Raw genomic sequence first — 12,339 nt, forward strand, 5'->3', positions numbered from 1 at the left:
ATTGTTAATATGAATATTACTTGTACATAGTATTAACATATAATTGTACGATATAATATTATATTAGTATTTACTGTTAGAATGTCAAGTCCAATTATAGAGTCGTACTCATTATGGCTCGCCTGTCGATCGCTTTCATTGACAATGAGAAGAAACACTCACATTTGTAAATATGATATTGTCTTAGAATATAATAGACATGAATGTGAAAAGTCTTGTTAGATCTTGTTGTTGAACAACAAGAATCATAATTTATGCATTTTTCATTATAATATCGACGGTTCATTTCACTTCCGCCAATGTCGAGAAAATTAAATATCGAGAATGTATATGGAGGAATATTCGTGTCGAAGCTGATAAGAATGTTGATTTTGATTACCGAAACAGAGATGCTATTCTATCGTTAAATAGAGCTTAGAGAGCATTTATTCCTGCTATATATGTACGTAATATAAAACACACACTTTGTTTAAGACATATCTTTATTTTCTGAATTGAGCATCTCTCAGGGAGAAAAATGTAATCAAGCTCGTCTACAAACACCTCGTAATAAATAATTTCTAGTACCATTCCCTTAGAGAATTAACTTGGAAGTATCTAATTTATAAGAAACTTTAAGTGAATAAATAGTTTTAAAATTTCTGAATTATTGTTATAGATTCTGGAAAAGAGAGAAAAAAATACGAGACATTTGCTAAGTAACGTACAATGCGGCAGTAATCATTCTCGTGTTCTGATCATAAATCATCTCGATAATTCTTTGCGAGAGCAGAAAAAAATCTTAATAAATGTCTGATTCTCTAAACTTTGCGCGCGTCGTTGATCAAAACAAAGTTTTCTATACGCTTATACAAAGACTCGCTGCGTCCGCGAATATTAATCATAGTTAAAGTTTTCCAAGGTTCGCTCATGGATTCATCTTTTTTTTTTCGACGATTATGCGTTTCTGCAAGATACACAAGCATCTGGAATGAAGTTTAAAATTTTCATCTTGATAAGACCTGATGACGTTAGAAATAAAAACGCACAATATTTTTACCGTGTATTACACATTTTTTTAAAGGAATTGATTCTTATATCTGAAACGCGGGAAATTAGAACATCGGAGAGACATACACGGGGGACAGTCTCTCGAATTTATATTATATGCCGAAGAACTAAAATCTTATTAATACTCTGTAAATAGTTGTGAGAGCGAGCAAGAAGTGCGGAGTGTTGGCCGATGAAATTGTAAAATACAAAGCGAACGATTTGCTGATATTGTACGTCTGTATAATCATTTGTCAAGCAATGTATCCTACAAATAGGAGATAATAAAAAGGACTTATCACAAAAATCTTGAAGAGTCATTATTGTCTGAGGGAATATCATCACATTTTACAGTCATCTTGTATACATTTTTAGGCAAATTTAATATGTGGACAGCTTTTTTCGGAATAATGATTCTCAACAATCCTCATTGTTCGTTAGCGGTACATACTGACCTTGATGAAAATCCATCTGAGTAATTTTTATGCTGCATACACGAGTGAATTAATCAACGTTCAGATCTTCGGCGATATTGTATGTCGGTGTAACGATCTGTGTCTAATTGTTAATCTTTTTATTCGTTCCATTCGCTATTATATGCCTTACTACCCGATGTGATTATATGTATATGATATATATTAATTCCTTTTGCAATATATATACTGTAAACTGTAAACCAAAGAATAAAAATATTCAACTTTTCTTTGATTTAGATAAAAATATCAGATAAAAATTTGGAAAATGAAAAATTTGAATAGGAACGAGTTTATAAAAGTCGATCATCTCAAATGCTTTAAATTAAAAAATCTTATAAATTTTGTTACTTGTATTTACGTTGCACATCTGTTAAAATATGTGAAAAAATAATGACATAAAAGTAATTTCTCGTGGCAATACATCACGCTCGCGATCATAATTTGCAGTGTATGGACGATACTAAATTTATGAAGGCAATATACGTCGGGACCTATCGACCCAATGATACAACGGGATTGAAATTAATGATTTCTATCTTTTATCGCCGTAATCCTGTATAATTCGGTATAAGACATAATCACGCGATAAATACTAATATCGCTCGAGGTAACTAAGAGGCAACGATAATAGTAATAGAAATATTCTCGTTGGTGAAAGATATACTGTATACCGGTGGTGTATGTATTGTGTATGCGATTGATTTAAGATATATCGATACGGTAAATTAAATTAGCATTCAAGATATAAAAACGATTTTTGTAATTGTAAGCAAATGTAATGCGAATAAAACGTCGCAGTTATTATGATATAGAACGTCTCCAAATTAAACTATCAAAAATGTCACAATATCTTGTATGAAAATATTTTATAGGGATAAAAAAAATAATATGCTACATAAGCATATAGGTCTAAAAATGTTTTCTTGTCAAGTTATAATAAAAAAAGAAAATTTTGTTTAATTTTACTGTCTCAATATATCGATTGCCTATATGGCCTATAATAATCAAATGTGCTTATAATAATGGAAATTAATTTATTACGTTATAATTATTATTAATAATTAATTAGCAATGTATTGAAAATATTGATTAATATATAGATGAAATACTTCTTTATATTTGAAAGATTTTTGGAATAGACTTTTCAAGTCTGTAAATGATATAATCTCTGCAAAAACACACAAGAAATGTAAATTAATATCTGTATATAAAAATAAAAGATACATAAATTATTATCACACATATCTCCTCAAATATTTGAATTTGAAGTTAATTTATGGAAAGACGAATTTCGCATCGCGTGATCATCTCCATTCTGCCGTCTCGTCTCAATAGCACAATAGATAAATCTGGCTGATAGCATCGGAGCACAAATACAAACCTGGACATAACATCAGCCCGCGCACATATTCTGGATGCCAATAAGTAAACAAACCGCGGCGCGAAATGGAATCGAAATCGGGCCATAAATCTCGAATGTAACCGTGCGAAATTGCCGAGAAGGCAAAGATACATAACCGTCGGTTCTCGTCCATTTTTATTCTTTATCCTTTTTTCATATCGAATATGTTTCTTTGTTAGATAGGATAAACTTATTTTACGCGAAAAAATGGCTATAAAGATCTAAATATCTTCTTCATTCATCATCGTTTCGCAAAATGCGTCTGCATATTCGTCAAAAAAGATTTTTTAATTCCAGCGTGAAAATTTTTTCAATTTCCATTAACACTTGTTAAAATTTGTTTTTGCTAATTTATCAATATTTCTAATTTTTATCATTTTAATCATATATTAGGAGAGTCATAAAATTTATAATATAATTTGCTCTCATATATCTTTCGTATTGTGAGTGTGTGTGTGTGTGTATGCCTTTCTTAAAATAATATTTCATAATTGTTCTAAAAAAGTAATTATAAGTAAAATAATTATAAGTAATTTTTGTTTACAAGTTTTATTTAAATAAAATAATAATCCATGTGTATAGTTTTATTTGATTTTAAAATAGACAATATAAAAATAAAATCTACGCATTCTCTAAAATTCTTATGTCATTTCTATTAGCATGAGTCATTATTAATTAATATAATATATATTAAATTTATATTTATACATCTCAGAATTTAAATCGGTTTTTCCTGCAAATACTTGTTATCAAATATCGAATATTTTTAACGTTATAATTATAGTTTTACCATTTATCGACACACAGTATGACTCTGTTCACAGTTACCTATCGCTAACGTACATATACCAGTGACATGTTTTACCTACAATCGCAAATTCCTCGTCTCCGCCGAAAGCTTTGCTCGGTTGCCATAGAGTGCATCGATGCTAGCGCGGTGTATCAGACCGGCGCAGAGCTCAAGACGGAAGAACATATGTTTAGCCAAGCGACGCATGCGTAGTCACCGCTTCCGCGACGTACCTAGCCATCTTTCCAGTCAAGCAAAAGTGATTGTTTTCAGTCTTAGTCTTATTTAACTGAACTTTTATTAATGTCAGAGCCACAGTCCGCGCTGCTGTTACGAAAACAATTAGCAGGTATAATGTGAGCGCGGTATGAGTGTTAAGTGCGTTAGACGCGAATCGCGGCCGAACCAAGGAATCCCGTAGTCGGTGTGACTCGCGCTCTCGAAGGACTCGTCGCCGTCGTGCCGAGGCCAAGGCTCGACGTCGTCCTCGACGATCCCGTTTCACGTCGTCGTCGGGAAACGTCGGGCACGCGACGACGCCGATCGCGTCGTACGTCGTCCTCGCCGGCTCGCCGCGGCCGTGCGCACAGATACGGGGCGTGAAAATCAATACGGCTCTTTCGCGGAGAGCCTGTGTGTGCTGCGCCCGTGAATAACGTTAACCTAAGCGGCGGCGGCGGCGTAACTCGTCGCTCTCTCGTCGCCCTCTCGTCGCCGTCGTCGTCGGCGACACGCCGCGACCTCGAGGCTCGACTTCGATCCGCCTTGTCCCTCCCCCCCTCCCCCCGTATCCGCGGTCGCCGACCGCGGCCGCGGGTCGGTTTCACGCGCGGCGACGACGACGTCGACGTCGAGGACGAAGGCCGTCTCGTGTCCGAAAATAATTGCAGGCCTTGTTATTTATAACGTACCCGCGTCACTGCTACGTCGCACACGTTTATCCTCGGGAGCGAGGAAAAAGAAAGATATCGAGCGAGAAAGCGAAAAAGAGAAAATGAAAGAAAAAACGGGAGACAGAGTGCATATACATACATACATACATACACACGCACATATATATATATATAAGAGAGTGCGAAAGATGAAGAGAGAGAGAGAGAGTAAAAGCGCGCCGTGCAACGACCATCGAAGGTCAGCCGCCCTCGGGCCATGCTCCCCTGTTCCAGTCGAGATCGACGCTACGAAAAATGCTTGGCCGGAGTTCGCTTCTCTTTGTGCGACGGAGTCGCGCCGCGTGCGCGAGAGAAAGGGAGAGAACGTCGTGTCGCGTCAGTTACCTCGTGCCTCGTCTCCTTCGCGCTGACTCACCGCGCGGCTCTTATGCGACGGTTATTTCGTATGGGGCGAACCCTAACCTGTACGCGGCGCGTCTCTCGGGGATGGGAGTATGCGGCGCCGCTTGCCCATTGACGTGTCATAGTTGGTACGAGCGTACACATGTGTACACGCGCGCGTACATATATTACGTTGTTGCATGATCTCGAATGATACTGCTCTTTTGATAGTTGTTGATAGAAAACATAACCTCGACGCTTTGACACTTTCCCCCCACGTGTAATAAATTTTCTTTTGTTCTCTGAATGTGTCGTTTTGAGATTATAATGTATGGAGCATTTTTGAAATTAATTTTAATTTTTTTAACAATATCTTGCTTATTCTACTGTTGTATTTTTATTATAATAATGTACACATATATATTTTTTTAGCTTTTTATTACAAATTGAAAGTTTTAATTATTCTATTAATTAAATAAATTAATACAATCTTGAATTCAATTTCTTGCTTCTCTTCACTATTATTTTAAAGCGATATAGTATAATTTATAATTTTTAATTGTTAATGTTACTTTATATATGAAACAGAATATTATATATTTTCTTTGTATTTATTGTAATATAACTATGTTATTATATTTTATTATATTTTTATTATATTTATTTATTATATTTTATTATATTTTTTTAAATGTATTCTCTTTTTTATTATTAAATGCTCCAGACATATTAGCATGTTGAATAACTATAGACCTGTAAAATAATTACATAAATTTATATGTCTATTTCTATTTTGCAGAATTAAATAAAAACCCAGTAGAAGGGTTTTCTGCAGGCCTCATAGATGACAATGACATATATCGGTGGGAAGTACTCATTATTGGACCTCCGGATACATTATATGAAGGTGGTTTCTTCAAGGCACATTTACAGTTTCCAAAAGAATATCCACTTAGGCCACCACGAATGAAATTTATAACCGAAATATGGCATCCAAACATTGACAAAAATGGAGACGTGTGTATATCGATACTGCATGAACCTGGTGATGACAAATGGGGATACGAGAAAGCATCCGAGCGGTGGTTACCAGTTCACACAGTCGAAACTATTCTGATAAGTGTTATTAGCATGCTCGCAGATCCTAATGATGAAAGCCCCGCTAATGTGGATGCCGCCGTAAGTAATAAATTTGTGTATATAAAAAAATTTGTATTGCATTTTTTTGTTCTTCTTTTCTTTTGTAATGGTGATTTATCTCTTATTACAGAAAGAGTGGAGGGAAAGTTATACGGAATTTAAAAGGAAGGTGGCGAGGTGCGTGAGAAAAAGCCAAGAAGAGTGTTTGTAGGGGATGAACAAATATACAAATGGAAAGACTTATTTAATTCTGGTAAGTTCTATGAAAACAATCACTAATGTCTCCATTATTTATGATTGTAAGTAATATTAGCAGTATTGCTTTCATTGTTTTATATATATAACATTAATATAGGAAAGCCGTAAGCACTGTAAGAAAGAAACCGATGCTCAGCATAAAGCTAACGGACAGCAGTGCCACTAAGAGCGGAATAAGCCTGACCTATCCTTATGCAGAGAGAAGAAGACAGAGTGTGTGTGAACGCGAGAGTAGAACTCGTGCTGCTCTATCATGTTTATTAAACCACCGCCACCAACATATGATCCAGATCCATCAAAACGGAGAACATAAAAGAAATACACACGCAATTCATCTTTTACATAATAAACAGCTAAAGAAAATTAATTTACACATATACATAAAGCAAAAAATCATCTCTGTATAATTACTACCTTAATATTAATAGTTCTTATAAACTTTTAACTCTCCCCTGCCCCTCCTATGCTCAAGAATTACCCTGACCCCTTTGGACCGAACCTTGTAATTTAAAATAATATGTTTACGTTTATCTCAATAATAATTCCTTAGTGTCGTTTCGTATTTTCTTACTTTCGTAAATATATACATGTATAAATAAATTTTTATAAAATCAAGGAAAAAGACGGGACACATACATACAACAATCGTGTAATATGTCAGCCACACCGAGAATGAAATGCATACGAATTAATTGATACACTACGGTGAGAATAATGCCGTATTTATGCGCGGCAATGTAAAAATATATGTTAAATTTTAATCGAACCGTAAGTTGCCAAAATAATGAATTTTAATTCAAGTGATAATAATAATATTAATGTATCAATAATTAAGCTAGTGCTCGTGACATAACGTACGTGTTATAAGGTACTCGCTCTTTAACTGTCATTCATATGCACGATAACGGCGCTTACTTTTCAAAGTAAACTTGCGGTTCTTTTTTTTTTTTAATCACAGTTATGTGACAATTATATTGTTTAAAATTTAAATAATTTTTTCCTTTTAGCAAATTCGTTCACAATTTAAAAATTAAAATTTAAGTTAAATTTCAAATAATTCATCTAATTATACATTATTTCATATTGTCAATTAAATCTTAAGACATTGAAACAGCGTCTATGTTACATTACACCTGCTCTTTTTCTCATCCATTTCATTGTATTATTTATCATATTTTCCTACCAGTAAACTTGCGGTTCTTTTTTTTTTTAATCACAGTTATGTGACAATTATATTGTTTAAAATTTAAATAATTTTTTCCTTTTAGCAAATTCGTTCACAATTTAAAAATTAAAATTTAAGTTAAATTTCAAATAATTCATCTAATTATACATTATTTCATATTGTCAATTAAATCTTAAGACATTGAAACAGCGTCTATGTTACATTACACCTGCTCTTTTTCTCATCCATTTCATTGTATTATTTATCATATTTTCCTACCGGAATAATAACAAGCAGATATATGTACGTTTTCACAGCATCATATTTTATTTCTATCATTCTCATATGTATATATTTATTTAAAAACTTCTATAATTGAATGTATAGAAATAGTTATGTGAAATAATGCAAAAGAATTTTTTTGCAGTTTTCGGACAGCAATCAGTAAGTGTATATTTTTGTGATAATATAAAGTAATAATAATAGTATCTTATCGTTTGCAATATTTTATATCTGTACTTGATCTTTATATCCGTTTTTCTTTTGTGTTTGAATTTTTATATTTAACGTTTTATAAAGAATGATAACATACATTGATGCAAGAAAACGTTTATACACATTATGTTAGAGAAAATATCAAGAAAAAGCATAATAGAGATAGTAAAAATACTTTATTTAATTATGGACTTATACTTTGTCGTAATTATTTTTCAAGTTGTCAGTTATAAAGTGTATACTTTTAACTAAATTTATAAATTAGAAAATGCAAATTTATAAATACTCATGTATGCGGTTAATAGTATAATTTCAATAACTAAAAAAAATCTAATAAAATAAATATGTCTTTTTTATATTTTAAAGGGGAGAAAATATACGTATGATCAATATTTATATATGTCAAATATATATTAAATAGAAAGACTAAAATACTTTTATCATAAAAGTAAGCATAAAATTTATATTTGCAATCGAAGGTAACCAGTTGCAAATTATAAAAATTCGTGTTCTGGAACCGTTGCTTCATTTGTCTCCAAGATGCCGCTCTAATAAACATTACGATAAAAAATAATATTTTTATGACATTTTAAAACATAATAATTTGATATACTTCAAGATTTATTTTTGCTTCTTTGTAGCTGTATAAAATAATATCATGTTTAATTTACTTCTTTGTAGCTGTATAAAATAACATTATGTTTAATTATTTTTTCGTTTGCATAATGTAATAATTTGAAGATATGTAGACTATCTCTCTCTAATGCATATACAAACTAATTTATTTTCTTTTTTTTTTTTTTAATATAATGCATGTGACATGCAAGAACGAAAGAAAAGAATATTCGTTTTAATTAATCATAGAGCTTTTAGTTATTGTAGCAAAACATTTATAATCGCAACAAAAGTCTGTCATTTATAAGTTATATAAAAGCAAGATTGGAAAAGGGGAAAAGATGGGATATAATAATTAGCAGCATAATATATATATTATTTTTAATACAGATTTTTTAATTTAGAAATTGTTGAAAGGAGACATTGATATGAATAATATAATTATATGTATATACAATGAAGATAATCTTCCATTTATCTCGTGGTTGAATTGTATTATTGCATGTTTAAGAACTAATACGAATTTTAAACCGATAAAAATGCAAGATTCATTTACTATAAACGAAAATAACAAGAATAATCAACATACCAACACTTAAAAGTGTTTGAGACATCGAGTGCTCTTTGCATTATGTATATTTTTATAAATTTTTTTTGGTTTGGTGCATATCTTTAATATTGAATTACAGTAATATATAATTTGAAAAGAAAGAGATACTTGAGCCCCATGTCGTTTTACTTCTTAATAAATCGTGTCATTTCATATATTGCATAAAAGTTAAGATATTGTAAAACATTTTCTATCTCCATGAAAATAATACCTGTATTCATTTGCCAATCATAAAACATGGTGACTGTTATAAGCATGCACATATAAAATTAATTAAAAAGATAATAGTCAAAGTTTGAAATGAGGCATGAGAAATATGTTTCAAAGTTGAAAAATAAAAAAAGAGAAAAAATATAAGCACGTGCTCTCAATGTCTCCAAGGCGGCAATATATCTGTTATATTCATATTTTTCTGTAATAAATCGTTCTACCTTTTTAAAATTCTCATGGAAGATATGGATATATACTAATAATTTACTTGTGTAGAACGCGCGCGCAGTGTGCGTAAAGGAGATATTAAAGATCCTTAAATTAGATCGTCAATAAATCTCTCATATATCTTCAATACTTTGTATACCTTATTTATTTCTTTTTTATCTTCGTATAATAATCATAAACGTACAATTTAAAACAATAGTGCTCGTGTGTTTATGCAATGTACAGGATACTCTTTAAGCTATAATACAGTTCGAAAAAATGAAATACAAATCAATAGACTATTACTTTAGGTAAACCTTCTTGTTTTTTTTTGTTTAATACATTATTTTCACTACTGGATGACAGTGTCCCTTCGTATGTGTGGTTTGTTTACTCTTCCCTTTTGATCGTATGCCCGCGCGTGTGCATTTCGGATTGCACGCGCACGTCTCTCCTTCATGCGTCTCCTGGGGGCCTCAACAGCTTTTGAAGTGTATCTATCTACAATTACCTTTTGTTGTAAAATATTCATTATTAGGTTTACGATATGATTTCTCTCCTTCCCGCCGTTGTCGATAACGCTAACGCATTCGCACGCAGTTACGCACTTGTGTATTCGTTACGTTATATTACATGTCCGTCGTACACACATTCTAGACGGTCGTCGATCTTTATCCTCGACATAAAAACTGTATCGCGTTTAAATAATTAAAGCTATTGGTTATCTATCGGCTATTTATCGGGTATCTACAAAGAACCTATATGCGTTACGCTTGTTCGCGGCGAAAATAAAGAAAAGGGAAACAATCATATAATCGTGTATACATATAATAAATCATAAGATGTCGATCCGTCGAATGATTAAATATGTTTAGCCGCGATTACAGCTAAAATCAAATCATCTCGCCAATACGAATCATATTAGTGTCGTATCTACAATAATAGAACGAGAGACTCGATTGAACCTTCGTCATCGATGAGGATCGACGATTATCTACGTGATTACCGCATCGTTAACCAAAATCGAAAGGATGAATGTTAGATTAATGCTCGATCGTGAAATAATTACCGTGAAATAATTTAGTTTGGTATAGTTCGAAGATTTGAGATCGCACGTTTGTTCTCCGTCTTTCTCCCTGCTTTATCTACTAATCTATTCGCATCCGGAGCTTTCTCTATCGCAGTCGCATATATCATTCGACATACGAACGATCGACGAAATCTTCGCCCGAAGTAATCTCGTCTAACATGATCGTTTATATCGTTTATATTATACGTTCTGTGAGACTCGGATCACTCCTCGACAGGCGGAATCAGCGTCAATTAAATTACGAGACGTAATCGCACGAGTATAGCAATAATATGTACACATTCGATACTCCGGTCCGATCGACTTTCGTCGTGACGATTCATGAAAAATTTAAGAAAGAATAAAAGGTTTGGGAAGTCGGGGGAAAAAAATCAATCAATCACTGATCTCTCTTTCGTTTAACAATGCCCTTCTACAGCGATCGTCTCGCACAAACTCCTTGCGCTTCTGCCTCGTACAATATATCTCATTCGCGTTTGTTTCCATTTTTTTTTTTTTTTATAACTGTGGACTAGAATTTTTTAAATTGAAGATTAAAATTTATTTTGATAAATATACTAGAGTTTGATTCGTAATAATTCGAGGACTTGTTTCTCTTTCTCTCTCTTATGAAATTCATCTCGCACACACGCGTTTATCCATTCGCTCGTCCTTTCGCACTTAACGCTGAATCGCCTCGAAATGTCTCTTCTAGGCATCGATAATTTACGGCAAATTCTCGTAATTATGTGTTCTTCCCTTTGCGCCGCTCGTAATAGCCCGAACGCTGCATTTTCACGAATCGCAACGAGCAGTTAATGAAATACGCGGTTTAATTCTCTGCTTGCTTCTCTTACCTCATCATTTCGTGACTGATTGCGCGAATTTGTTTTTAAAATGCGCGATGCTGACTGCGACAAGTGAAAATTCAGCGTGCAGTCAACGTGCAGTATCGCTGTTAGTCTGCGTGGATATATTCGTACGCTATTAGATAGTTAAGTGTGATAAGTAAATATACAAGATCGTGTGTATACGTGTGTATGCGTGTATGTATATGTAGTTCTTTGTGTTTTCTCGTAGTATTTCGCGGATTTTCTTCCCTTCTTTCCTTTGTACAGATATTTACATATGCCAGAAATCGCAGAATTATAGACTCGCGCAATCTCTCGCCTCGTTCAATGAAGTTGACGACGTGCCTGTTCTTCTTTCGTTTGCACGTACTCTTCCTCTCTACATATCGTCGCAATATAAGCTCTATCACATTGGCTTCACAAGCCACATTGTTGTTGCGACAATGATTCTCTAATAAAATAATAATGACATTATTGATATAATGACAATAATAATAATAATAATAATAATAATAATAATAATAATAATAATAATAATAATAATAATAATAATAATAATAATAATAATAATAATAATAATAATAATAATAATAATAATAATAATAATAATAATAATAATAATAATAATAATAATAATAATAATAATAATAATAATAATAATAATAATAATAATAATAATAATAATAATAATAATAATAATAATAATAATAATAATAATAATAATAATAATAATAATAATAATAATAAT

General features: G+C 32.5%; 1 protein-coding gene across 2 annotated transcripts; it reads left to right on the forward strand.

Annotated features, from left to right (window-relative positions):
* Positions 1–3,873: 3,873 nt before the first annotated feature.
* LOC115239726 (ubiquitin-conjugating enzyme E2 G1) lies at positions 3,874–7,475 on the forward strand. 2 transcript variants are annotated; one of them, XM_029814411.1, is made up of 4 exons: positions 3,874–4,046; positions 5,771–6,150; positions 6,242–6,364; positions 6,467–7,475. In XM_029814411.1, the coding sequence occupies exons 1-3, from the start codon at positions 4,001–4,003 to the stop codon at positions 6,320–6,322; spliced, it is 507 nt and encodes a 168-aa protein (XP_029670271.1). In that variant the 5' UTR covers positions 3,874–4,000; the 3' UTR covers positions 6,323–6,364; positions 6,467–7,475. The 2 variants fall into 2 exon arrangements, with proteins under 2 accessions (XP_029670271.1, XP_029670272.1); XM_029814412.1 differs by lacking the exon at positions 3,874–4,046 and adding an exon at positions 5,056–5,251.
* Positions 7,476–12,339: the final 4,864 nt, after the last annotated feature.

This window comes from Formica exsecta, unplaced genomic scaffold (assembly GCF_003651465.1).
Source record: "Formica exsecta isolate Colony F162 unplaced genomic scaffold, ASM365146v1 scaffold393, whole genome shotgun sequence".
In the NCBI taxonomy this organism is placed as follows: domain Eukaryota; kingdom Metazoa; phylum Arthropoda; class Insecta; order Hymenoptera; family Formicidae; genus Formica; species Formica exsecta.